This window comes from Heterocephalus glaber, unplaced genomic scaffold (assembly GCF_053883595.1).
Source record: "Heterocephalus glaber isolate CG9 unplaced genomic scaffold, H.glaber_assembly_v1.0 deba00001744, whole genome shotgun sequence".
In the NCBI taxonomy this organism is placed as follows: Eukaryota; Metazoa; Chordata; class Mammalia; order Rodentia; family Bathyergidae; genus Heterocephalus; species Heterocephalus glaber.
In genome coordinates this window covers 4,773,565-4,800,101 of record NW_028258450.1, presented here as the reverse complement: position 1 = coordinate 4,800,101, position 26,537 = coordinate 4,773,565, and the positions used below count along the sequence as shown (strand labels likewise).

At 54.8% G+C, this 26,537-nt stretch overlaps 2 protein-coding genes across 7 annotated transcripts; one reads left to right on the top strand and one right to left on the bottom strand.

Annotated features, from left to right (window-relative positions):
• The first annotated feature begins 14 nt into the window (after window positions 1–14).
• Window positions 15–17,621, top strand: Tmem143 (transmembrane protein 143). Of its 3 annotated transcripts, none has more exons than XM_004867012.3 (8): window positions 15–232; window positions 573–813; window positions 2,339–2,443; window positions 9,292–9,486; window positions 11,109–11,239; window positions 11,540–11,819; window positions 16,061–16,250; window positions 16,592–17,621. In XM_004867012.3, exons 1-8 carry the CDS (start codon window positions 210–212, stop codon window positions 16,804–16,806), a joined length of 1,380 nt encoding a protein of 459 aa, XP_004867069.1. In that variant the 5' UTR covers window positions 15–209; the 3' UTR covers window positions 16,807–17,621. The 3 variants fall into 3 exon arrangements, with proteins under 3 accessions (XP_004867069.1, XP_021101919.1, XP_004867070.1); XM_021246260.2 differs by lacking the exon at window positions 16,061–16,250 and adding an exon at window positions 10,568–10,760; XM_004867013.3 differs by lacking the exon at window positions 9,292–9,486.
• An 844-nt stretch (window positions 17,622–18,465) lies between these two features.
• Window positions 18,466–26,338, bottom strand: Emp3 (epithelial membrane protein 3 (MAM blood group)). Of its 4 annotated transcripts, XM_021246263.2 has the most exons (6): window positions 26,152–26,338; window positions 23,287–23,360; window positions 21,460–21,624; window positions 21,098–21,200; window positions 19,999–20,139; window positions 18,466–18,694 (listed from the first exon to the last, which is right to left on the bottom strand). In XM_021246263.2, exons 3-6 carry the CDS (start codon window positions 21,535–21,537, stop codon window positions 18,525–18,527), a joined length of 492 nt encoding a protein of 163 aa, XP_021101922.2. In that variant the 5' UTR covers window positions 21,538–21,624; window positions 23,287–23,360; window positions 26,152–26,338; the 3' UTR covers window positions 18,466–18,524. The 4 variants fall into 4 exon arrangements, with proteins under 4 accessions (XP_021101922.2, XP_087056688.1, XP_004867080.2 ...); XM_087200562.1 differs by lacking the exon at window positions 26,152–26,338 and having other exon boundaries at window positions 21,460–21,552; window positions 23,287–23,791; XM_004867023.4 differs by lacking the exons at window positions 23,287–23,360; window positions 26,152–26,338 and adding an exon at window positions 22,503–22,784 and having other exon boundaries at window positions 21,460–21,552.
• Between the last annotated feature and the right edge of the window lie 199 nt (window positions 26,339–26,537).

Below are 26,537 nucleotides of genomic sequence, written 5' to 3'. Positions count from 1 at the left end.
GAGACAACTTCTGTGGCGCATGCGCCTCACAAAACGAAGTTGGCGGTGGAGGAAAAAAAAACATGCATAGCACGCATGTGCAATTGAGCAAGGCAGTCGGAAGAAATAGACTCCTCTGAAAGACACAGGATTTGCGCATGCGTTTTACTGCTGGTTGAAGCTGAACCCGGGAGCCCAGAACACCTTCCTGCACATGCGCAGGAGGCTCAATGACAGTCCAGCGTTGGCTAAGGTGAGGGAAGGGCGGGGGGATTGCATGGCCGGGGCAGGGCGGCCCTGCATCCCCTATGTAGCTTTCCGAGCATTTCCTATACGCCTAATATCCACCTCGCCGCCTAGACCCCGCAGAAACCAGTTGTACCACTGCAGGTTCTCTGGGCCTGCAGAACACCCTGACCTTTGACCACATGCTAGGATTCAGGTCCAGTGTGGGAGGGGTCGGGCAAAAGAGGGTACGCGGCGGGCGGACCGGGCTCTGCGCCCTGCCTGGGGCAAGGATGGCCTTGGAGAATGCGCCACCAGCCGAGTTTCCTCTGGATGACATTTGACTCCGCTCTTTTCCCTCTGTTCAGGCTCCGGGGAAAGGGTCTGGCCATGCTGCATGTGACCCGAGGGGTCTGGGGGTCCAGGGTCCGAGTGTGGCCACAGTTGTCAGCGCTCCTCGGGACCCCTCGGGCACTGTCATCCCTGGCGGAAAAGATGGGGGTGTACCGCAAGATGTGGAACCCCACAGAGCCCCGCGACTGGGCCCAGCAGTACCGAGAGCGCTTCATTCCGTTCTCCAAGGAGCAGCTGCTCCGCCTCCTGATACAGGTACCGCCTGTCCAGGGTTCGAGTTTTGGGGACTACGATTCCCGGCAGGCCTCGGGGCGGTTAGGCCCTGCATGCCATGGAGGGCTGTCGCGCATCCTCTTGGGAGTTGTAGTTCCAGATTCCCTCACATGGCTGTGGTGAGGTGGAATGCAGGGTCAAAAGCTCAGAGATCACAAACAGGAACGATTCCCCGGGGAAGGGCTCTCTGGGGCATGATTTCTCCCTCTATAAAATGGGCATAATCATCACCCTCCTTATTACTATTTCTACTACAAAATAAAAATACAGTCGCAAAGCTATCTATGATCATAATTGTTATCACACTATTTGAGCTCTTAATTTGTGGCACTGTGCCAAGTGTTTGTCACACATTTGCTAACCAGAACCACTGACTAAGGGAGGTACCACTATCATCCCTGTTTATAGATGAGGTTGAAGAAGCGAGCAGGAGGAAAAGGACTTGCCCAAGGCCACAGCACAGTGGCCCAGCTTTGCTTGAAACCTGATGTCTTCTTAAATTTTTCGCCCTTGGATGACTTATTCACCTTAGCCTAATCCTGGAACTGCTCCAGAGTTTAAGCTCTTACCCCACCATCTTCACACCTATTATTACTGAGGATTGTCAGTCACTCACTTAAAAGTTATTGAATCCTTGCTGAGTCTTGTGCTCCACTTCACACACACACACACACACACACACACACACTCGCACAGACACAGATAATCTCAGCAAACTCTCACCAGAGCCCTCTGAGAAAGAGGATGTGGATCCTCTGCTGCTAGGAGGAAAGTGAGCCTCGCTGAGGTGAAGACATTTAACCAGGCACCAACACAGGCTCAGTAGCGAAAGTTTCAATATGTACACCTGGAATCAGGCCAGGATTGGAGTCACCTCACACAGACGCTGTGGTCCTCAGGAGATGACTTCCTTGTGCCTCAGTTTTCCCCTCCGAAGAATGGGGGTTAAATTTTACCAACCCCTTGCAGTCTCCGGAGAATGATGTCATGCAGACAGCACCAGACACACCATAAACATTGTGCCAGTGTTCCTGTGTTAGCACTGAAGCAGTAACTCGGACCGTCACCATTTTAAGCCATTTGTCTTTTAAAAAATTAATTAATTAATTTTCTGGTACCGGGGATTGAACTCAGGACCTTGGACTTTCGAGGCAGGCGTGGTGCCACTGAGCTAAATCTCCGGCTCTTGTTTTGTGTTTTTGAGGTAGGGTCTCACTATGTAGTTCAGGCTGGACTTGAACTCATGGCAATACTCCTGCCTCAGCCTCCCCAGAGCTGAGATTACAGGAGTATGCCACCATGCCTGGCAGACCAACTGTTTTTCACTGTATCCAGCTGCCTCAGTTTCTTGATCAGTAAAATTGCTCAACCCTTCCCCCTCAACCCCAAATAAAACAAATTTTAAAAAGCCTGGAGTTCCAACCATGCATTTGGGCTTCTGGGACAAGAATTCCTCCCATGGGGAGGGGAAAGAGCCCTAAAGAGATTTTGCTTCCTGAGGTGACAGGAATTCCACTCCAGTCCGGCAGAGAAGGCGGCCTTGGAGGAGTTCTCCGCCCACGTGGACTTCTGCACCCTGTTCCACTACCACCACGTCCTGGCCCAGCTGCAGGTGAGGTCGGCCCCTCTGGCCCCGTCCCACTTGTTTGTCCATCCATCCATCCATCCATCCATCTAATACACAGTTGCTCACACCTTGTAGCACTGGGGACCCCGCAGTGGATAGGACAGATGCAGCCGTACACTCATGGAGCTGACTTCCCTGATGGGGAGACAAGAAGTAAAAGGAGAATAAGATCTGATGCCCAGGAGTGCCGTGAAGGACAGTGAAGCAGAGTGGTGGGATAAAGAAGGATGAGATGGGGGGCTTGTATTTTCGTTGTTGTTTTGGTTTTTTGAAACAGGGTCTCACTATGTATCCAGGCTGGTCTTGAACTCACTTTGTAGCCCAGGCTGTTCTTGAACTTGCAGTGATCCTCCTGCCTCAGCCTCCTGAGTGCTGGCATGACAGGCCTCCTGGTGGGGGCCTATTTTAGCTGGGGTGGTCAGGAAAGGACTCCTTGAGAAGGTGAATCGAATGAAGAGAGGGACTGAGGCCGATGGCTGTGTTCGGGAGGATGTTCAGGGCAGAGGGAGGCCAGGAGAGTGCACGGAGGAGAGGAGAGACTCGGGGCAAATGGTCCTGGGGCGCTGAGGACTTTGCTTTGAGCCTGAGCAGCCGGGCGCCACAGGAGGCTGTGATCAGAGAGGAGAGGCAGCACTGGCCGGCTGTGGGTGCTAACAGGCTCCCTCTGGCTGCCCTGTGGGGAGCAGACTATTAAAGAACCTATCATACTTGTTCAGCTCGAGACAATGGAAGCTTGAATGCTGAGAGTAATGGCCTGGCCTGGTGAAGTGCTGTTGCGTGGAAGGCAACATTAGGCCCTGTGGGTGGGGTGGCTGAGGAGGCAGCGTGAGCCTCCCAAGGATGCAGCTGCCCTTGACTGAGATGCGATGTGGGGAGGCAGATCTGCAGGGAGCAGTGAGAGCTCAGCCTATCACTTTCGTTGGGTGGGTGACCTTTTTCAGGAGCAGAAACAAAATCCAGGGCAGGGATATTACTAAGAAGAGGTAGCAAGAGCAGGAGAATTGGCACTGGGGAGGGAGTGGCTTCAGCAATCAGCCAGCACTGCCAAGAGCAGGCAGGAATGGCCATCTGTGCGGGGCCACTTCCTCATGGTGTTCTTCCCACAGCTCTGCTCAGTCCTCAGTCTCGGCTACTTCCTCCACCTAACTCTGAGGGGTAACGCTCTCTAGAGTCCTGCCTTGAACAAGGCCTCTTTTAACCTACACAGTTTCCTCCTCCTTAGTTTCGACCACCAACTTGTTCAACTTCATGTCTACTAGAGCAAACTGGTGCACATCACATCCACCATGTTCTGTCTCCCAGCCAGGGTTCTGTGCATTCCAGATCTCTGTGACTGATGTTCTGCATATTCAAACTCAGCTCCTAAAATGAACTCATTGTTTTCTTTGTTTCTCTGTTGTTTTTCTTCTTTTTTCTTCCTGTACTGGGAATTGAACTCAGGACCTTATGCTTGCCAGGCAGGGATGGTGCCACTGAGCTATATCCCCAGCCCCCTTTAGTTTGTTTTTTTTAGACAGGGACTCATAATGTAGCCCAGGCTGGCCTCCACCTCATGGCAATCCTTCTGCCTCAGCCTCCTGAGTGCAGGGATTACAGGTGGGCCCCACCACACCAAGCTCTTGCATTTAGGAATTTGAGTTGCCTGTTGGACAGGTAGGTAGAGAGATGACTGGAAGATGTGGGTCCAGAGGTGAGAGGAGAGGCCTGGGCTGAGAAAGTGATAGAACGATCTTGATGGTACTTAAAGGGACCATCAAGGGAATCAGTGACATCTTAAACTGGGCCACTATGACACAGATACTATAAACTGGGTAGCTTTCACAACCAAATATTTAAACTGGGTGTGGTGGCCCATGCCTATAATCCCAGTACTTGGGAGGCTGAGGCAGGAGGATCGCCATGAGTTGAAGGCTAGCATGGTCTCCATAGTGATTTCAAGGCCAGCCTGGACTACACAGTGAGACCCTGTCTCAAAAACCCCATAATAAAAAAAATATAAAGAGAAAGAATACAGGTGAATACACCTGAATGGCTGAGGCAGGAGCTTGTACACAGGGATGCTGGGGCGGGTGGAGGTGGCAGAGGCCGGGACTGAAGAGCTGTCTCTGGGGGAAGCGCCCAGGGAGGTATCAGAGCAGCTTCCTTGTTCACTAGCAGGTGGTGACCTTGGAGGTGACCTTGCTCTGATCCTGCTTTCTCCTCTGCATTCTCCCAGTGAATTCACTGCAGAAATATTTACTGGGCGCCCACGGTGTCTCCTTGAATGGCCCAGGCCCCAGGGTGCAGCCATGGGCTCCACGCTAGAGAGCAGGAGAGGAGCGCTGGTGTGGGGTCCCTGACACTGCGCAGGGCGCCCTCCTCACTTCCGGGCCGGGGCTCTGAGCTGTAGAGATTTACTCAGTTTAGGAGGCTGGAAGTCTGAAGCCTGCTGTCGGCAGGGTCAGCTTCTTCTACTGGGTCGGAGGCACTGTTCCATCCTCTCCAGCTGGTGGTCGCTGTGGCCGGCGTAGAGACCTCATTCCCACCCTTCCTCCAGCTCCACTTGCTTTTCTTCCTCAGGGTGTCTGTCTGTCTGTCTCTCTCATCCTCTCTCTCTTTGTGGTTTTTTGAGAAAGGTCTGGCTATGTAGCTCAGGCTGGTCTTGAACGTTCCATGAGCCTCTTGCCTCAGCCGCCAGAATGCTGAGATTACAGGCATGCGCTGCCGGATCCAGAAGGTGATATGAATTTTTTTTAAAAGTAAAAAATTTTTTCCTTGGGGGAGGGACATGACTATTTAGGGGATATTCTTCTACCCATTCTATCCAATTAAATTCGAATTTCATATAAACTGAAGAACTTTTTTAGTGCAAGCATGTCTTATGCAATCCTGTCTTCAAATATTGCATGACACATACTTCAACCAAAAATTTTTCTATGTGTGTACATATTAAAAACCGCAGGGGCCAGGGATTTAGCTCAGTGGTTTCGCTGCTTGCTGCGCAAGCTCAAGGACCCAAGTTCGATCCCCGGTACCAAAAAACAAACAAACAACCCCCCCCCCCCCCAAACCGCGGTTCCTTTTTTTGTTTTTTGTTTTTTTTGGTACCGGGGATCGAACTCAGGTCCTTGTGCTTGTGCAGCAGGCGACGAAACCACTGAGCTAAATCCCGGGCCCGGCTCCTTTGTTTTTGAGATTAGGGTTTTTTTTTTTTTTTTTTTTTTTTTTTTTTGGTACTGAGGATCAAACTCAGGTCCTTGTGCTTGCGCAGCAGGCGATGAAACCACTGAGCTAAATCCCTGGCCCTTGAGATAGGGTTTTGCTATGTCATCCAGGCTGCCCTCAAACTCGTGATCCTCCTGCCTCAGTTTCCCAAATCCTGGGACTACAGGCATGGGCCACCACACCTGGCATTTACACTATATATAGGATATATATTCTACACGATATTTTCTTCTTTTTCTTTGACAACCGTAATTAGGGGGAGCAAGTGAAGGAGGGGTGTTGTGCAGTTTTAAGCGAGTCAGGAGAGGCCTGCTGAGGAGGCCTCGTATAAGCAGAGCCCTGAAGAAGCCAGCTGCACGCACATCCGCGGGAACAGCAGGTGCAAAGGCCCTGAGGCAGGAGCGCATGCCGTTTTGGAAGAAAAGCAAGGAGGTCTGAGGAGCTCCAGTGATCCAAGCGAAGAGGGCTGGGGAGAGGGAGGAGCCAGGGCCACACCCTGCAGTTTCCTGTGCGTCGTCGCCGTGAGGACTTTGAGCTCTGAGCTTTACCGAAAGTGTGAACAGGTGCCCTCTGGCGGCCGCTTGTGAACTGACCAGTAGGGAGTCCAGGGGCCGGGCCCCTGCAAAGCAGGTGCATGTCAGCCACAGTTTGGGTGAGGGACAGGTGCAGAGGGCCAGGGCAAAGGGGAACCAAGCTGATTTGGTTTCTGTACTCAGTCAGCGTGCTGAAGCCAAGGGCGAGGAGTGGTCGGATCCCGGATCTATGTCTTTTGTTTTTTGTTTTTGGTTTTTGTATCGGGGATGGAACTCCAGGTCCTTGTGCTTTTGAGGCAGGCAGCAGAACCACTGAGCTAAATCCCTGGCCCCTAGATCTATGTCTTTTTTGGTTTGTTTTTTGAGACAAGGTCGCGCTGTGTAGTCCAGGATGGTCTTGAACTCACCAGGTAGCCCAGGCTGCCCTTGAACTCGAGGTGATCCTCCTGCCTCAGCTTCCTAAGCGCTGGGATCACAAGTGTGTGCCCCGACACTCAGTGGATCCCAGATGTCCCTATGTGGATGGGTTGATTGGGTGAAGAAGGGCCCGGTGGAGGGGGCCTGGGCTCTGGGCCTGAGCCCTTGGAGGAGCAGGTTTGGGGTGGAGCAGGACTTGGCCTGGGGCCAGCATTGGGAGCCCTGGGCATCTTCAGGGGAGCATTAGGTGGGCAAAGCTGGGCTGTCAGGCCTGGAAACAGAAGCCTGGAGGCCCTCAACTGGCAGATGGCATCTGAGGCCCCTGGGCTGCTTGAGGATAGGGCTAGGTGGTGACAGTCACCAGGAGGACCCAGTTCCATCCTTCATTCTTTCAGCAGCTGCCAAGTGGGGCCAGTGCCAAGTGCAAGACACAGGACAGAGCGCAGGCTGCACCCACCTGCAGGAAGCGTCGATGTGGAGGGCCAGGACCTGAGGCTGTCCCAGAACTGCTGGGTGCAGACAGAGGGACAGGGGTACGGTGCTGGGGTGACGTAGGACACAGTGAGCTTGGCTTCCGCACTGGGGTCTGGATGGGGATGAGGAAAAAGGCGCCCTTTGTGCAGCGCACGCCCTGCCCAGCCCTCCTCAGCCTGCAGGGTGGAGAAACTTTGAGAGTGATGATGGGGCCTGCAGTGTCAGAAGCCAGCGATTCAGTAGCGAAGGGAAGGAAGCAGAGGGAGTCTGCCAGCGGTGGGTGTGCAAAGTCCCTGTGGTTGGAGAAATAAATCCAGGGTGGCCAATGTGCAGCCACCAAGGGAGATTTTGGTGTTAGTCCCCTTCCAGGAGTCAGGTCCTGGAACCCAGAGCAACAAGGAGAGCCTTGAAAGGGTCGTTCTGGTTTTCTTTTTTTGTTTTTGTTTTTGGTACTGGGGATCGAACTTGGGTCCTTGGGCTTTTGTAGCAGGTGGCAAAATCACTGAGCTAAATCCCTGGCCCCACTTTTTGTTGTTGTTGTTGTTTTTTAGACAGAGTCTCTCTAAGTAGCCCAGGCTGGCCTTGAACTCTTGGCGATCCTCCTGCCTCAGCCTCCTAAGTGCTAATATTATAGATGTGTGCCACCACAGCTGGCTGTGTTTTGTTTCTGAGACAGGGTCTTACTACGTAGTTTAGGCTGGCCTTGAACTCTGGATCCTCCTGCCTACCAAGGTGGTTGTTTAGGTGAGAGATGAAGGTGGCTTTGAGGAGGGAGGTGGATTACAGAGATTCAGGAGCCCAGTGGGGTGGCACACACCCTTGATCCCAGCACTCTGGGAGGCTGAGGCAGGAGGATCACAAGTTTGAACCCAGCCTGGGCAACTTAGCAAGACCTCGTCTCAAACAAAATTTTAAAAGGGAGGTTGGGGGATAGCTCTGTGAGAAGGCCCCAGGTATCGAGAAAGACAGAAAGAGAGAGAGAAAGAGAAGAAGGAAGACAAAGAGAGAGAATAAATGAGAGGCCTCGTTGGGCCTGTTTAGATACAAATGTCATTAGGGCCACCACCTGGAAATGTCAAAGGGATCATTAAACAGAAGAGTCTAGTGTTGCTTGGTGTTGTGGCATGCGTCTATAATCCCAGCACACAGGAGGCTGAGGCAGGAGGATCCTTGGGAGTCCTAGGCCAGCCTGGGCTACATAGTGAGTTCAAATCTAGCCCGGACTACATAATGAGACCCTGTCTCAAAAAGCCACCAGAGGGCCAGGGATTTAGCTCAGTGGTTCCGCCACCTGCCTCAAAAGTGCAAGGACCCGAGTTCAATCCCCGGCACCAAAAAAAAAGCCAACAGAACAAAAGATTGGTTTGTTTGCTTAGCCAAGACAGACTTTGGCTGGGCCCAGAAGAGGCAGTTTCTCAACAATCTGAAGGGTTTATTTGTTTGTTTATTCATTTATTGCAGTACTGGGACTTAAACCCAGGGGTACTGTGCCAGTAAGCTATGTACCTATTCCTTTTTAAGTCTTTTTTTTTGTTTTTTTGGTACTGGGGATCGAACTCGGGTCCTTGCACTTGTGCAGCAGGTGGGAAACCACTGAGCTAAATCTCCAGCCATCCTTTTTAAGTTTTATCTTGATACAGAGCCTTGCTAAGTTGCCCAGACTGGCCTGGAACTGGTGATCCTCCGACCTCAGAATCCTGAATGGCTGGGATTATAGGCACAGGCTGCTGTGCCCTGCTCTGAAAGGTTTAAGTGTCAGAACATCCTAATATGTGGAAATTAAAACAAGGTTTTTTGTTTTTGTTGTTTGAGACAGAATCTTGCTATGTGATTCAGGCCAGCCTTGAACTCCTGGTGACGCTCCTGCCTCAGCTTCCTGAGTGAGGGGATCACAGGCATGTGCCACCATGTCCAGCTTTAACAATAGTTATACTTTAGTGGGCCCGAGGGTGTCTAAACTGGCAGAACAGGGCAGAGCAGAGTTCCAAGGGAGCAGTGGCACTTTTGCCCCCACTGTGGACGAGCCCAGAGTCCTGGGGCAGAATCTGCCTTCTGGCTGGGCAGCCTGTGCCCAGGAGGAGGGGCCAGTGCCCTGGCTGTGGAACCGGATCAGGGTGGGACTGGGAGGCCCCATGGAGAACACAGGGAAGGCCGGGACTGGGCCGCTTCCGCTGCCTCTAGAGCGTGGCCTGGCTCTCTCTGCAGGCTCTGTATGACCCCATCAACCCTGACAGGGAGACCCTGGACCAGCCGTCACTCACGAACCCCCAGCGTCTGTCCAACGAGCAGGAGGTGCTGCAGGCCCTGGAGCCACTGCTGGCCCAGGCCAACTTCTCCCCGCTGTCGGAGGACGCCCTGGCCTACGCGCTGGTGGTCCACCACCCTCAGGATGAGGTCCAGGTACCTGGCTTCTGGGCTGAGCTGGGCTCCCAGGGGCCCCGAGATGTGTCCTAAACACACAGCCTTGGCCCCGGGCACACTTGGAGAATTTGAGAAGGGGCCCCTCTCATGGATCGCTTCAGTGCCGTTTATTAAAAAGTGATCATCAAACCAGGAGGCTGAGGCAGGAGGATTACAAGTTTGAACTAGGCAATTCAGCAACTTAGTGGGACCCTGTCTCTAAAATAAATAAATAGGGGCTGGGGATTTAGCTTGGTGGTGCCGCCGCCTACCTCGACAGTGCAAGGCCCTGAGTTCGATCCCTGATACCAAATAAATAAATACATACATACATACATACATACATACATACATAAAATTTTAAAAAGGCCTAGGCATGTAGCTCAGTGTGAAAGCTCTGGGTTCAATCCTCAGTATGGGAAAAACTAAAAGAAAAGAAAGGAAAAAAAAGTATCATCAGATATAGATCTTCTTAGGACTAGAAAATTCATTATCACTTGCTAGAAAATAATAGTAATAAATGATACAAAACTTCATCCTTGCCACACGCCTGTAGTCCCAGCACTTTGGAGGCTGAGGCAGGAGGATCACTGTGAGTTTGAGGCCAGCCTGGGCTACATAGTGAATTCAAGGCCAGTGTGAATTACAGTGAGACCCTGTCTCAGAAAACCAAAAAAAACCCCTTCTTAAAGTTAACAAAATAATAAAAATACTAAAATCTCCCGAAGTCCCACATGTTAGTAATTTTTTTGTCAGAGGGCACTGGGGATTGAATCTAGAGCCTTCGTAAGGAGCCACATCCCCAATTCTTTTCATATTTTTAATTTTGAGGCAGATGCTCACTAAGTCAGTCACTAAGTTGCCCAGCTGGGCTAGAACTTGTGAGCCTCCTGCCTTCCCCTCCCGAGTAAAGGGATTACAGGCATGCGCCACCACACCCAACAAGTGGGATATTTTAAAGTCAGTGGGATTTTAGAAACTAGGAGTGATGGTGTCTCGGCCACTCTCCCATCACTGGGACAAAATACCCCACACCTGCAACTTATAGGAACAGAGGCTTATTTTGGTTCATGGTTTTCAGAGGGCTCAGTCCATGGTAGGCTCAAAGGCAGGAAGAGCATGGCAGAAGGGCCTGGTAGAGGAAGGTGCTCATCTCATGGCAGCCAGGAAGTGGAGCAAGAAGAGAGGAGCTGGCAACAAAAATACAGCCCCAGCGACCCACTTCCCATCCAGGCCCCACCTCCTAACTCCTAACCACCTTCAGCCATGGACTTGTAAGTGGGTTCATCTGTTGATGGATATAGTGCCTCCCTTCTCCAGTCAGCTTCCAAAAGCCCTCCCTCTGAATTCATGAGGTTTGGAGGGACATTTTCAATCTAAAACCTAACGTATGGTAAGAAAGGTGACTAGTATGTGAACGATGCTGTCTCAGGTGGTGTGCCCTTGTGCAGTGTACAACATCAATAACCCTATGTGGCTTCTCTGCCTGGACACAGAATGATGATACCACATGTCATCAGGTGGGGGGAATCATCTCCGGGAAGGACATCTGTGCCGGGGTCCTGCCCCTCACACCTCAGCCTGCATTCAGCTGCCTCTGCTTCCTTCGTCCCTCTTGGCAGGTGACGATAAATTTGGATCAGTACATCTACATGCAGTTCTGGGCGCTGGGCCAGCGAGTGGGGCAGATGCCCCGTATGTCCAGCGTGGGCTCCAAGCGTGGCTTCTTCACCAAGCAGCCCCCTGCAGAGAGGTGAGGCGGCCCGTGTTCCCCAGCTGCAGCAAGAGAGAGCCGGGTTAGAGGGCAGAGGGCCGGAGGCCCGTGCAGGGTTTGGGGGGCAGTGGAGAAAGGGGGAAGGCAGTTACCTGGTGCTGCCTTTCTTCCCAGAGGAAGGGAAAGGTTGGGGCCAGCTCTGGTAAAGCCTCGTCCAGTGACCTGGTCGTGTCATCTCAGCGATCCCCGATTGTTGGACACGCAGCTTACTCCCCGCGAGAAGTCGCCTTTAGCCAGGAGCCCGGGTGGCCCCGCCCCTGACCCCTTCCTCCCCGGCAGGAGGTACTTCAAGCGGGTGGTGCTGGCTGCTCGGACCAAGCGGGGCCACCTGGTGCTGAAGAGCTTCAAGGACACCCCGCTGGAGGGCCTGGAGCAGCTGCTGCCCGAGCTCAAGGTGCGCACGCCCACGCTGCAGCGCGCGGCTCTCAACCTCACGCTGGCCGTGTCCGGCCTGGTGTTCTTCGTCAACGTAGGCATGGTGGTGCTGTCCGACCTCAAGGTGGCCACGTCCCTGCTGCTGCTGCTCTTCGCCATCTTCATGGGCCTGCGGGCCTCCAAGGTAACCACCGCCCGCAGCCCGGGCTCCCTGGCCAGCGCAGGCGCTGCTATTGTTAATATTATTTTAGATGATTATTATTAATAATAATATTATTGGGGCCGGGGATTTAGCTCAGTGGTTTCGCCGGCTGCTGTGCAAGTGCAAGGACCCGAGTTCGATCCCCGGTACCAAAAAAAAAAAAATATTATTATTGTTTTGGTGGTGCTTGGGATGGAACCCAGGGCCTCTGCATTGAGCTACATCCCCAGCTCTTTTTAATTTAATTTTTATTTTTTTTGGTACCGGGGATCGAACTTGGTACCTTGAGCTTGCTAGGCAGGCGGTGGCACCACTCAGCTAAATCCCCGGCCCAGCCCTTTTTATTTATTATTTTGAGACTAGTTATCACAAAATTATTATATTGCCCATGCTGGCTTGAACTTGTGACCCTCCTGCTTCAGCCTTCCAGAGTGCTGGGATCACTGGCTGTACCACCACGTCCCGCCCTCCTGTGTTACCACTGCTTCCCTCCCCCCTTCCCTCCTTCATGTGCCTCGGTTTCCTTACCTGGAAAATGGGAGTAACAGTGAGACCTGCCTCGGAGGGTGTGTCCCTGTGAGGGAGAGAGGAGTTCCTGTGGCCTGCGTGCTGTCCTGGTGCTCCCAGGGCTCACAGCCCCTCCTGGAGGAGCCCCTGCTTCGAGGTGCTTTATGGGCAGAGAGGGGTGTGTGATCGCAGCAGCTGGATTTGAACCTGACTCTTCCACCTTGGAGCTGTGTGAGCTTTTCTTTTGGTTTTCTGAGACAGGCTCTGCCTGTGGAGCCCCCAGCGCTCCCCCAAGCTCAGGGCAGCCCTCCTGCCTCACCTCCCAGTGCTGTGGGGTGACAGGTGTGCACCCCGCGCCCAGCTGAGCTGTGTGACCTTGAGTTGCTTCAACTCTCTATGCAGTGGGTATTTTTTTTTGTACTGGGGCTTGAACTCAGAACCTTGAGCTTGCAAGGCAGGTGCCAGAACCACTGAGCTAAATTCCCAGCCCTCTCTATGCAGTGGGAATCATGGAACCTAACTCGGAGGGGAGCTGGGGGGATTAGAGGCTTTCATTGCATCAGGACCACCAAGAGCAGAGCCTGGCATGGTCCTGGAAGTCTGAGCACTAGCTATTGAGATGATGATGATTATTACCGATTGGACTGTTTGTTCCCCCAGTTTCCGTCGCAGCCGTGGGTTATTATCAATGGGGGAGCTGTTTTATAAATGCACCTCCTGGGCTCCAGCCCAGATGAACTGGATGGGAGACTGGGATTGGGTTCCAGGGACTTGTGTTACCAGACTCTCTTCCTGACTCTGCTCCATGTGAGTGCAGAGACGCTGTGTACAGTTGCTCAGGTTGTTCACCATCTCAGGATTCATGGAGGGGGTAGGGGTGCTGACACCCTAGCACTGCTCTGGCTGGAGGCTGCCTCTTGCTGCCTCTCCCAGGCTTGGCACTGGCCCCAGGAGTGAGGAGCGGTGTGAGGCGGCCGCTCGGCCTGATTGGTCGCTTGCTGGCTCATTGGTTTTCAAGCTGTTTGCAGCTGTCTGGGAGGCGCTCAGGAAGACAGGTCATAAATTCCACAGATAATGGCCAGGCCACAGGCTGGGAGGGAGTGAGGGGGCCAGGCCAGCAGGAGGTCTGTGGGGAAGGGGGCACTTTCTGCTCAGGACCAGCACCCAGCGGAAAGGGTAAGGCCCAGGGCCCAGAGATGGCCCCAGGCCTTGTTCTGGGGGGTAGAGAGCCAGAAGGGACCAAGGTGTCCTTGGAGGACAGAGGGTAGGGGTGGCACTAGGCCTGGGGGCCAGTGTCCCTTCATTCTGGGGAGGGCATGCTGTGCCCAGCTGAGAGCCGCCCACTTGTTGCATCCTCAGTGGTCTGGGGGCTGGAGCCTCCCTGCCCGATGAGCCCTGTTTAAAACCCAGCAAAGCTGGGTATGGAGTGCATGCCATAATCACAGCATGCCGGGAGGCTGAGGCAGGAGGATTGTAAACTTTAGTTCAGCCGGGGCAAATTGGCCACTTATCAAGATCCTGCCTCAAAATAAAAAATAAAAAAAGGGCTAGGGATGTAGCTCAGTGTGAAGGCCTGAGACTCAGTCCCCAGCACCCTACACGTACACACATACACACATACACATGCAAATTCACCAGTGAATGGAGTGGCTTTGTGAGCTTTCCCCACACCCTGGTGGGGCTGCAGCCTCCTCCACATGTGCCCCACTCGGGAGCTCCCTGGCCCTGCGGTCTCTGCCATGGCAGTGCATGGTGGGGGCTCCACGCCACCTGGAGCAGGGCTGGGAGGCCCCCACATGGCCCACCCTGTTCCTTCTGTTTGGGGTTCCCCATGTGTGGGTGCTCCATCTCACCCAGGCCCTCTTCTGCCCTCCAGGGGGTCTCCCACCCCCAGAGCTGCCCGCCCCTCCCCTGCACGCTGCCTGCATGGGCCCCATCCTGCCCTGCAGGGAGAAAGGGTCATGCACATTGTGGAGGTTGCAGTGGGGACCCCAGGAGCCTGAGGACACAAGCGTCCATCGTCCGTCTGTTGGGGGAGGCATCTGTCCTATGTCTGGAACAGCTGGCTCAGTCAGGGTGCCTGTGCAGAGGGGCATGGCTCAGTGCCCACAGCCTCTGGCAGGGCAGGGGCAGGGCTGGCCGGGACTGTGGGGATGGACCAGAGGGGCTGGGGCTGCCTCTCTATATGGGTCCCAGGGAGAGGGCGGGAGGCTGGGGGAGATGCTGGCTGGTAGCAGGTGGTGACCTTTCTCCGGGTGACCTCTGGCCCCATGTGTGCCATGAGCAGCGGGACACACTGCTCTCACACAGGAGACTGGCTCCATAGCTTCGCAGCCAGGGACACAAAAGCTAATGTGCTTTTCCTACCTGACGGGCCCTGATGCTGTCCCCCTGGATCCCTCACTCCCTGTGGAAATGATGATTGGTTCCAATGCGGGGACAGAGGCCGGGGTGCTGGGCTTGCAGGGAGATGGCGAGTCCCTGTCTCCGGTATTGTTTGGTGTCTCAGCGATTTGTGGGGTCACTTCTGGCCTCGCTGGAAGAGGGGCCATGCCCGGCTTGGGGGGCTGTCCTGTTGCTGATGTTCACATGCTCCTGATGGGCCAGGCTTTCTCCCCCTGCCAACCCTGTGCTGACCTGCTCAACCCTCCTGGGCATCAGTCTCACTGCCCAGGACTTGGTCTTCGCTCACGGCTGCCAGCTGGTGGGTACCTCATTGCTGCCTGCAGGACCCAGAGGGCATGGGTGGGCTCTTGAGTCGCCTACTGGGGGTGCAGGTGGAGGATGGGTCCCTGATAACACCCAGGCCCCAGGCTTCCCTTACCCCAACATTCTTCCCTTGGTTCTCTTTACAGTTTAATACTACAATTTAATATTAAAATTTAATATTTTAAACTTTTTAAATATGCAAAAGTTCAAGCAAATGCAGAAAGAGGAGTGTGATGAACTGTCCTGTAGCGGGCACCTGGCTTCCACAGTTAGTCGATCAGATTTCTTCTGAACCCAGCTCCCCCTTCACCAGGTCCTTTGTTTTGTTTTTTGGTACCGGGGATCGAACTCGGGACCTTGTGCTTGGGAGGCAGGCGCCAGAACCACTGAGCTAAATCCCCAGCCCTCACCAGGTCCTTTGAATAAATCTGGACATGAATATGGATATAAGGAAGTATGTCTGTCAAAGATGGGGGATTCTTATTGAAACACACACTTCCAAGGCTAAAACTCATTGTTTGAAAGCTGTTGAGAAAACCCATTTAAATATAGCCCAGAAGAACAAACCAGCACAGCGTTTGGTAAAAACTAATCTTCCAGCTGGGCGTGGTGGCGCTCACCTGTCATCCCAGGTTCCTGGGAGGCCGAGGCAGGAGGGTTCCAAGTTTCAACCCAGCCTGGGGAATTCAACCACTTAGCGAGACTTTGTTTCAAAATAAAACAAAATGGGCTAGGGTGCAGCTCAGTGGTTGAGAACATGCCTAGCATGCGCCAGGTCCTGAGTTCAGTCCCCAATATTGCAAAACCAAAACAAAAATCCTAGTAATCTTCCCACCTGGGAGGGGGGTGGGGTGGGGTGGGGTGGGGGATGGTGGCCAGGAGCTCCGGGCAAGAGAGCGGGTGTGAAAACCATAGTTCCTACCCCAGCCCTGGACCCCAACCGGAGGCCTCGGCGAGTGGGGGCGGGTCAGACTCTCGCCCCCGCCCCCCGCGGGCTGTTCCCGCAGATGTTCGGGCAGCGGCGCAGCGTGCAGGAGCTGGAGCTGGCGCACATGCTGTACTTCCGCAGCACGTCCAACAACTCGGAGCTGCTCAGCGCGCTGGCCCTGCGCGCGCAGGACGAGCACGCCAAGGAGGCGCTGTTGGCGCACAGCTTCCTGGCCCGGCGGCCGGGGGGCATGCACTGCCCGCCAGAAGGTGTGCGCCCCGCCCCGCCAACGAGGCCACCCCCAGTCTATAGGTTGCCCCGCCCAAGATCAACCAGCCAGGCCACCTGCCCGCCACGCCCCTCGGGAGCCCTCCCTCTCTGCAGGTCGGGGATCACTGGCCCCTCCTCGCATTCCTGTTCTTCGTGGGCTCATAGTTTCCCCACAAGAGACCTCGACCCTCCCTGTGAGCCCGAGGTGGTCCCCTTCCCGACCGGAGCCCCCAGAGTTCCCCAAACACAAGCGTTCCGGCGCTGAACTCCTGGGTGTCCATCTCCGCAGCCTGCCTGTGCCCCGTCCCAGGCCGGCCTCACACCTGCCTCTTCCCCGCAGAGACCTCCCGGTGGCTGCAGTCGGAAGTGGAGAGCTGGCTCCTGGCCCAGTCCGGCTGTGACGTGGCCTTCAACGGATCCCGGGCCCTGGCTCACCTGCAAGCCCTGACACCCACCATCGGGCTCTACCCTCCCCCGGGTTTCCCCCACCTGGACCCTTTGGCCCCAGGGACTGCTGAGGTCCCCCAGGCCGCCCCCAGGGGTAGCGACCCCTGACTGCCTCTGAGCTGCGGGGCCTACCTGCCACATGGCCAGGGGCCAAGCTCCGCCCCCTCCACGACGGGCTGTCAATCACGGCTACTACGCTTTGTCCCTCTCCAACTGTCAGTTACTGACAGGTAATTATTTTGGCCACGCTGTATACTTAAAGCAGCCAGTCCGGGCTGCTGGCAGTTGCTAGGCATCCCCCCTTTTGGTGGAACAGCCAATGGAAGCAGCTCCGCTCGGCTGCTGTTACATTTCTTGGTCCACCCTCGCCGTAAACATGGAACTGGTTTGCCCGATGTGAGGGTGTCCGCCGGTCCCAGCTGTTCAGCTCCGGCTCTGTAAACTACCAGGCCGAGGTGTGCACATCTCTTGCCTTTCTAGCCCGGGGTGTCGGGGGCTGCCCATCTTGAGCCCTGGGTGGGGCCCGGCTCGGCCAATGAGCGCCGCGTGGCCCCGCCCCCTGGCCCGGAACAGCCGCTGAGCCCCGTGGGCCCCCGGCAGCCACCCGTTTCCAGCGGAGCCTGGTCTTGTCTTCATCGCTGCTGCCGTGTACGGGCCGTTTGGTCAACTGCTGACCAGGGTGTCGGAGCTGAAGGCGTTGGAACCTTGGGCCAGCCCGGAAGCTGTGGGCCTGGGGGAAGCAGCGCCCACCCTTACCCCGACTCACTGCGGCTCAGGCTCCCAACAAACAACCTCAGGTGCCTTGCTGCCTTTTCTTCAGAAACTACCTCGGTCTGGAGCCTCCCCTCCCCCGCGCGGTATTTATTGGTCTGTCAATTTCTTCCCAGTCCTCTCTCCCAAAGAAGTAAATCCTGTTTAATAAATGCGGATGTGCAGGGTGACTGAAGGAATGGGAGGGGGATCGGAATCCTGCAAAGGAACTCTGCTTGTGGGGCGTTCCAGGCAGAGAAAGCTGCGGTGTTAGAGGGCTGGGTTTGTGGTTGCTGAAACACGGACTGTGGGTCACAGAAGAGGATGTTACAAGGACCTCATTCCTGACGACCTGATTCTGGGTCTCACAAGCAGGGTTGGTAGGGTGGCCATGTGCCTAGTGCCGATTGTTCACTGAACAAGAGCTCACAGCCTCGGGGTGAGTGGTTGTGAAGTTCCAGGCTTCTGACCAAGCCTCAGTGTGAGAGGTCAGCCAGGAGGAGGGCCGTGCCTTCTGATTTTTACTGAAGTGTCATAACAGCCAGAGGCAGCCTTTGAGGAGACAGAGAAAAAGAAAAAGGGGAAGGATTGGGCTCTAGAGAGGAAGAGAGAATGTTTTCCAAGGTGGACAAAGAAAAACACTCCATAGGGAGGGTCACAGAGAAGGCCAGAGAGACCGACAATTTAAGAACATACACAGCGTGCTTGGGCCCAGAGAGTGTGGGGCTGAGGAACAGAACCTTCAGCAGAGAGAGAGAGGGCTGGACAGTAGACTGCTGATCCCCACCCCGAGTCAGGGTCTTGCTATGCAGCCCAGGCTGGCCTGGAACTCGAGGCAATCCTCCTGCCTCAGCCTCCCATGTGCTAGGATCACAGGATGGCCAGGGTTCCGCTCCGGGGTCCCCGGAGATGGGCATTCCCATGGCAGGGTAGCTGGTGGGGCTCTCCCAGGTTGGGTTCTGGAGAGATTAGGCCTGTGCTGCTTGCGTCCCCCGAGGAGTCAGGAAGGAGGGAGGCCGCGGTCAAACGGTTTTATTTTCTGGCTGTGGGCCTGGGCAGCGGGCAGGGCGGGGCGCTCACTCTCGCTTCCGCAGGTGGATGTAGACGATGCCGCTGACCAGCGCCAGGGGGAAGGCCACCCAGGCCAGCGCAAAGCAGTACCCGAAGCTGCCCCCGCGCGGGTGCTTCACCACGATCTCCTTGGCGTGGATGGCATAGATCAGGGCCCCTGAGAACACAGCCACGCCTGCGGGAACACGGGGCTGGCGTCACGCGGGGCCGGCAGGGGGGCTGCCTGTCCCACCCACCCGCGAGGGGCTGTGTGGGGCCTGCGGAGTGTGGCTCTCAACCCTGAGAAAGCCATCGAGCTACTGCAGAGTGGCCTTGGGGAATTTAATCTCTCTGGGTCTCATTTGCTCAAGCGTAACATGGCACCGCGCTATCCACCTACTCACTCCCCCAACCACCCATGGAATTTTTTGTTTCTGGCACTGAGGTTTGAACCCAGGGCCTCTGCACTGAGCTACATCCCCAGTCTTTATTTTGTAATTTTGAGTCTTGCTAACTTGTTAAATTACCCAGCTGGGTTTAAATTTATGATCCTCCTGCCTCAGCCTCTCAGAGTGCTGGGTATTGTTTATTTATTTGTTGGTTTGTAGTGTTTTTGAGACAGGATCTCATTAGGTAGTTCAAACAGGCTTTCAACCTGCTATTTAGCCCGGGGTGGCCTCCAACTTGTGGTGATCCTCCTGTCTCAGCTTCCTGAGTGCTCGGATTTCTGGTGTGCAGCACCGTGCCCAGATGAGGTTTTTTTTTTTTCACAAGCCAGAAATACAATAGTGAATTAATGAAACAGGAGAGGGGCTTTACAAGAATACAGTAGTATAATGTTCCCCAACCCAAGGACTATGATTAACTGAACACTTGGCTGCTTGAAGTAAAAAAATTAAAAAGTAAAATCTCTCCAAAGTGTCTCATACATGGTGGCTCTGTAAGAAATAGTGGTTTGATAAGCCAAGCATGATGACACATGCCTGTGATCCCAGCAATTGAGAGGCTGAAGAGGGAGGATTGTTGTGAATTTGAGGCCAGGTTGGGCTACACAGTGAGTTCAAGGGCAGCCTGAACTACATAGCATGACCCTGTCTCCAAAAACAAAGAACAAAACAACAACAAAAAAGAAATAGTGGTTGGATGACATAATAACATTACTACTATGATTCAGATATCCCTTCCGGGGTACTCATTAGTCACCCCCATTCCTGGGACCCAAATTACCCAAACTCCTTTCCCCAGCTTGGGCTCCTTGGGAGCCCTGAGTTCCCCCATGACTCAGAAACATGTCAAAACTGTGCCCGGAGTCACCAAAAGCTACAACTCCCACCAGTCCCTGGGGCAGAGGGGGCATCCTGGGAGACACCTCAGGTGGTTCTTGAGATGCTGGAAAAGGTTTTCTTTCTGCAGAGATCTGTTCTCCCGGCCCCAGCACTGTCCCCCACCCCCTCGCCTCCAGGTCCCCCCAGTTCCTGGAGTGTGGGGGGTGATGCTTACTGGTGCAGAGCTGGCAGAGGCCGGTGGCGTAGAAGAGCCCCCCTCGACGCATGGTGTACAGCTGGAACATGAACAAGATGAAGGACAGGCAGCACAGGATGAGGGACAGCACCATGAGTACCTGCACAGCCTTCAGCCAACCTGCAGCAGGGGGACACGGAGGTGAGGTCACAGGAGGCCTGGACTCAGCTCCCTGTTTGCTCGTCTTTTACCCCTTCGCTGTACCCCTGGCCCCTTCAGAGCCACGCAGCTTAGACACCTAGGAGTTCACTTCTGTGACCTTGAGCTGAACTTGCTAAATTCCTGGATCAGCTCTGGTGGCTGCTTTGCAGAATTTTAAGGGTTTTCTATATAAACAAAAATGTCTCCTAAGAACAGAGCAACTTTTGACTAGTTCCTTCCATTTCTTTCTTTTGTTTTGGCTAATGCCAGTACTACAAGGTTAAAAAGAAAAGAGAGCAAACTGCTTGCTTTGATCTTGGGGGAAAAGCACTTCATCTTTCACATTTTATTTTTTGGAGTACTGGGGATGGAACTCAGAGCTGGGCCATGCTAGGCAAGTGCTCTTCTATCTCAGCTCCACCTTCTTTCCCTTGAAACTGCAGGGGGTGCAAGTCCTTGTCCCCTTAGAATTTGGAATCCTAATGTGGTTCCACCCTTGCCCCCTCCCATGCACCATTCAGAACAATAGCTCCTCTGCTTAGACCTTTGGAAATAGAGCCTTCTCAAAATTTTCCAGTCTCTCTCCTCATTCCTTAAACCTGTAGCCCAAACAAAGCCATCAGCCCTGCAGCCTTTCTGAGGCCTAAGGGGACGGTGCTGGGCCGTGCTGTTGGCCCATCCTCTTTATTTTTATTTATTTATTTATTTTGGTACTGCGGATTGAACTCAGGACCTTGTACTTGCAAAGAAGGTGTGGTGCCACTGAGCTAAATCCCTGGGCCCATCCTCTTTGTTACAGGAGCAGCTGCCCACTACCAACCAAATCGGTGGGGGCCGCCACCCCAACCGCTCAGCCTGCGCATTGAAAAGTTAGGGCCAGGAGGAGACTTGGGGGCCCCAACCATTCTGCAGCCCTGTCCTTGCCCTGGGCCCTCACCGTTGTCACTGACGTTACTGCAGGCCCACGTTTTGGTGTCGTTGTTCCACGTGCAGTCGTACCAGAGGTTCAGGGACTCCTTCCCCGGGAGGGTCCACCAGGACTGGGGTGGATGAGGAGGCCAGGTAGGGTTAGGAAGGGGAGGTGGGCGGGGTCCGGGAAGGGGGAGGAGCAGGGCGAGGGCGGAGGGTGGGCAGGGTTGCAGGAGGAAAGGAGGTGGGTCAGGGGGAGGAGAGGGTGTGGGAAGGAAGGGTAGAGGTGGAGAGGTGCAGGGTTGAGGCCAGGAAAGAGGGCGGGGCTAGAGTGGGGTTTTTTTAGAAGGGCGTGGCCGGAGCGAGAGCCCCGCCCCCAAGAAGGCTTACCTTATCCAGAGCGGCCACGAAAAGCAGGATGAGGATGAGGATGTGAAGGGCAGAGACCACCAGCAGGAGGAGCGACATGGCTGAGATGGGAGCCTAGGGGCGGGGCAGTCAGCAGGCGGAGGATCGAGAGGCTGGGACGAGGCGGGGGAGCCAAGGGCCCCTGGCCTGAGGAAGAGGAGGGTCTTGGACCCCGGTCCGGGCGGGTCCGAGGGAGGAGGCTGGGCCTGACGCCGGCTCTGAGAGAGGAGCGGCTGGGACAACTCTGTGTCCCTTAGGGGAGGAGGAGGTTGAGTCCCAGACTCCTGGGTTCCTCCGAGGAAGGACGGAGACTGTCAGAGCCTGGCTCTTGGGTGCTGGGAGGAGTAGGACTAGCAGTGTAGCCCTGTGTCCTAGAATCTGTCCCTGGGGGCATGCAGGCCAATATATGAAATTTTAAATTGAACCTGCCCCTCTCCAATGTATCAGGAGTTAGTGGTCGTGCCTAGCAACAGGCATCCTTGACTCACACCACTCCCTTCCTGGGTGGGGGGAGGAGGGGGCCCCGGGTGAGTCACCCGTGACTCATTCACCCCCTCTGGCTCCAAGCACCAGGGAAACCCCAGCCTCTGGCCATGTCCACGAGGTGCCCACCCCGCCCGCTGCCAGCTGTGGTGGACACCTGGAGACAGGGCCGGATCTCTGCTGGAGGAGTGGGGGCGGAGACTAGGGGGCCGACCTCCCCAGCCTTCGGCGACCCCACGGAGGGACCTGGGGGCCCCCAGAATGGAGGGGTCCTCAGGCCCCTCCCGATCTCAGGGCCCTCAGGACAATGGAGTCCTGGGGAGTTTTCCCGTTGGGGGCTCTGCTGCCCCCCCCAACTCATGCCAGAACCACCCCGTCCTGGATCCCCACCCCAAGTGCTAAGACACCACTTCTTAAATTACAAGGGTTTCCATGGGGGTCGGAAGTGGGAAGCTTTCCCCACCTGGAGGGGTCTGTCCCGGACTGCTGCACCCCCGAGTCAATAAAGAAATCCCAGTCCGAATAACGGACTGGAAACTTACCGAGAGCCGCCTAAAAAGTCAGGGTCGGAGCCTGGTCCCTCGCTGGGCCTCTGCGCCCCGCCCTTCTCCCTCTCCTTCCCCCTCGGCGGCCCCCCCCCTTCTTCGCCGCCTCCCTCCCTCCTTCCACCCCCCAGCCCTTTAGCGCCGCTGCCTCTCGCTGCCTCTCGCAGTCCCTCACTTTCTCGGCCTCCTTCTCGGGCTCGGTCTCTTTCTGGGCTCCTCTATCTATACCGACCCTTTTATACCACCCCCACCGCACCCCGCCGGGCCCGCAGCAGCGGTGGGAGGGCCCTCTCGGGTTCCTCCTTCTCTGCCCCCCTCCCAGCGCCCCTAGACGGCAACTGCCGGGCTTCTCCGAGCCGGGGTGGGGCAGGCCTGGGGGCGGGGGTGCGCTCCTCGATCTGAGGGCGGCGGCCTGGGGCTCGCCCTGGGATGGGACCTCTGCTTTCGGGCCAGGCCGGGAAGTTTGGGGCTGGGTAGTGAGAGGGCCAGGGCCTGAGCCTTCGGAGGAGGCCAGGTTCCAGGATGGGAGAAAGATGCGAAACTCTGAAAGGGGCCCCGAGGTGGAAGTCAAGACTCCCAAGGCCATCATTTCCAGGCTGGGTGACTGGGGCTGTTATTTCACCTCCCGGAGCCTCGGTTTCCTCATCTGTGTTTTGGGTATGGTACCACTGACAATATGCTAATGCTGGTAACAGTGATTGTGATGGATATTCTGGATGAAGAAGGTAATATTGGCATGCTGACACACCCAAGCCATTCCTGTCTTCCTTGGAACACTTACCGAGCACGTACTATGAAGCAGCAACTAATCATGAAGAAAGCACCTGGGAGCTCAGCAGTTCTGAGGCCTGTCTTCTAGCAGGAGAGATGGACAATAAAAGAAACGGTCCCTGAGGAACACAACCTTCAGAGAGTGCTGAGTGTTTTAGAGGAAGCAGAGCAATAGAGATAAGAGGGGGTGGGAGCACAGGGAATCAGGGGAGGCCTCTTGAAGGAGGTGATCTGGAAGCTGAGACTTGAAGATGGGAATCCTTTGATGCCAGGAGAACAGGAAGTGGGAAGGTTCTGGAGAACAAGCTCCAGTTGTTTGGGGAGCAGACAGAAGGGCCAGTGTGGCTGGAGGACAGGCAGCCAAAGGAGGGAGGGATGGGAAATCAAAGGGTGCCCTTGAAGACTGGGGGAGGAGCTCGGAGGCTCTGCTAAGTGCAGCGGGAAGCAGTGAGGGGTTTCATAGGCATGCAGTGCACGTACTAGGGACTGAGTTTTAACTGTGCACCTGGAGTGCTTGGTAGGGCACCAAGTGTTGGGGTCCACGTGAATCGAGAGCTGGGGAGCTGGATGGGGGGGGGATCTGGGCATCAGATGAGGCCAGAGCTGGGTGGGGTGGTTTGGACCCTCCAGAGGGAGTGAGTACAAGTATAGCATAGACCTTAGAGCCAGATGGGCTGGATTCAAATCCAAGGTCCTTTACTCACTGGCTGTATGATTCTGGGCATATTACTAATAACCTCTTTATGCCTCAGTGTATTTTTCTTTCTTTTGTTTTTGTGTGTGGGTCTTTTGAGACAGGGTCTCGCTATGTAGCCCAGGCTAGCCTTGAACTCATGACAATCCTCCTGTCTCAGCCTCCTGAAAGCTGGTATTATAGACAGCTAGGTTAGTTAAAATATTATAGGCAGCCAGACAGGGGTGGACCCTCCACAGAGTTAGTACACATTTTCTCTTTTTTTGGTACCGGGGATCAAACTGGGGACCTTTCACTTACGAGGCAGGTGGCGGAACCGCTGAGCTAAATCCCCGGTCCTCAGAGAGTTAGTACAGAAGAACATATTGCAACTGTGGCTGGAGGTATATTCATTAAATGTCAGGCTTCAAGACAAGGAGAAATGACTACACCTGCATATTTTCCCTACAAATGAACAGCAGTGACTGATATATTTTTTCTCCTGGTACCGGGGATCAAGCTCAGAACCTTGTGCTTGCCAGGCAGGCCAGGTATAGTGCCACTGAGCTACATCCCAGCCCTAGTGATTGGTATTCTAAATAGGCATCAATCACCTTGGGTGGTGACCAAACTATCCCTGGCCCATACCTTCCAGGAAAAGTTCTTGTTCAGTCCATGTACTTGCTACATGACTTGCTTCTCCATTTGATCCCCATTTAATCAATATTACCTCAGCGACTATACTTGTGATCTTAGTGGTTTATCATAGTTCTGTTCCACCTCATACCCACCTTGTGATTTCCCATTGGATCAATATATATACACATATATATATATTTTTGGTACCAGAGATCGAACTCAGGTCCTTGCGCTTGCAGCAGGCGGTGAAACCACTGAGCTAAATCCCCAGCCCCCCATTGGATCAATATTACTTAAGCGACCATACTTGTAATCTTATTAATTGGCTATGTTTTTTTTTGCGGGGGGGGGTGTACCAGGGATCGAACTCAGGTCCTTGCACTTGCAAGGCAGGCGCGGTGTAATTGGCTATAGTTTCGTCCCACCTTATACCCCCTTCACCTCATGGCTTTGCTCTATATAGCTCCCTTGAGAAGCGAGTGGGCAGGCAACCCACTTTCCTGTCTCTCTTAGAAGCTACCTTTCTCCCAAAAAATACTTCCTACTCTTAACATCCGGTGTTTCTTATCTGTAAAGTAGAGGTAATAGTAAATACGTTAGTAAGTACAGTTCTTAGAGTAGTCTTAGCACACAGCCAGCACGATCGCATCCATTCTACTTATACCAGGCATTAGGGCCCTGAGAGGATTCGGGAGGATCCTGGTTCACCATCTCTAGGAATTAGGGAAAGAGCGACTTCTTGGATCCATTGGGTCCCGGGACTAAAGTTTGGAATTCAAAATGAGGGTCCCTAGGGGAAGAGAATAAATAGCCCCGGATTTAAATTCCTGAGAAGGATGGAGACTGTCTGAACTCAGATCCTGAGGGGAGTTAGAAAGTCTAAGTCCCTGAAGGAAAAGTTAGGGGCACGGTGTGTGTGTGTGTGTCTAACAGTGCAGGGTTTGGGAGTTAGGGAGCTGCCTTTTAGCTCTGGGAGGAGAGGAACAGTCGCTAGGAAGGTGGAGACTTGAGCTGGGGGAGTGGGAACAGCAGTGTAGCACTCAGGTTCCCTGAGTTGAATTAGCTCCGGGCTGGGGTACCCTGGGGGACGTCGGGGCGGGGTCCCCATCCTAGGGCTCTGTAGAAGGGGAAGAATCTGGAGACCCAAGACGGAGGCGGCCTCTTCCCCACCCTGGCCTCTGAGGATGCGAGCAGAGCTGAGCGTTCACGGCCTCTTCCTCCCACAGGAAACCACAGGCGGCGGGCACACCCAGCCTGCAGGGAGAGGCGCCCACTGCCAGCCCGCCTGGGAGGCCCACGTGGACAGCAGCGGGCGGCGGGGGCGTGCTCTGCGGTGAGAGGGTGTGGCCAGGGGAGACCACGCCCATGGCCTCGGCGGGCGCCGACGCTGAAGGTTGTGGCCAAGCACTTTTGGCGGCTTCTCTGCAAGCCGTTGGCTGCGCATGCGTAGTGAGTCTGCGAGGACCTGAGGTCCTGAGGTCGTGGTGAGCGCTCCTCTCTCTCACAAGTCCCTGTGTCCGCACCGCCTCTTGCTATTGAATTCTTAAAATAACGTGGTCTTACCCTAAGGCACGCATTTCTCCGGCTGGTCTCGTAGGATCTTATCCTGGCCTTAAAGCCTTCCAGACATTCCCTCCAGGCTCTTTCAGCTCCTGCCTCTCCCTACTTTCACAGCCCAGTGCTCCCCAAACAGACCATCCCGACCACCTGCAGTCTCCTGGAGCCCCAGAGTCTCCCCAGTAGCCCCCTTTTCGTCGCCCTCCCACCAAGCCCTTGCAAGTTTTTCCAACCTTGAAGCTCCCCATCCCGGCCCTTAACTACCGGAGCCCCGCCCCTTGCCAGCCCTTGGCTCCGCCCCCTGTCAACCCCGCAGCCCCGCCCCTCGCCAGCGCTAGAGGCCCTGCCCTTTACAGTACCCACGCCCCTTCCCTTTCCCCACCCCTTAAACA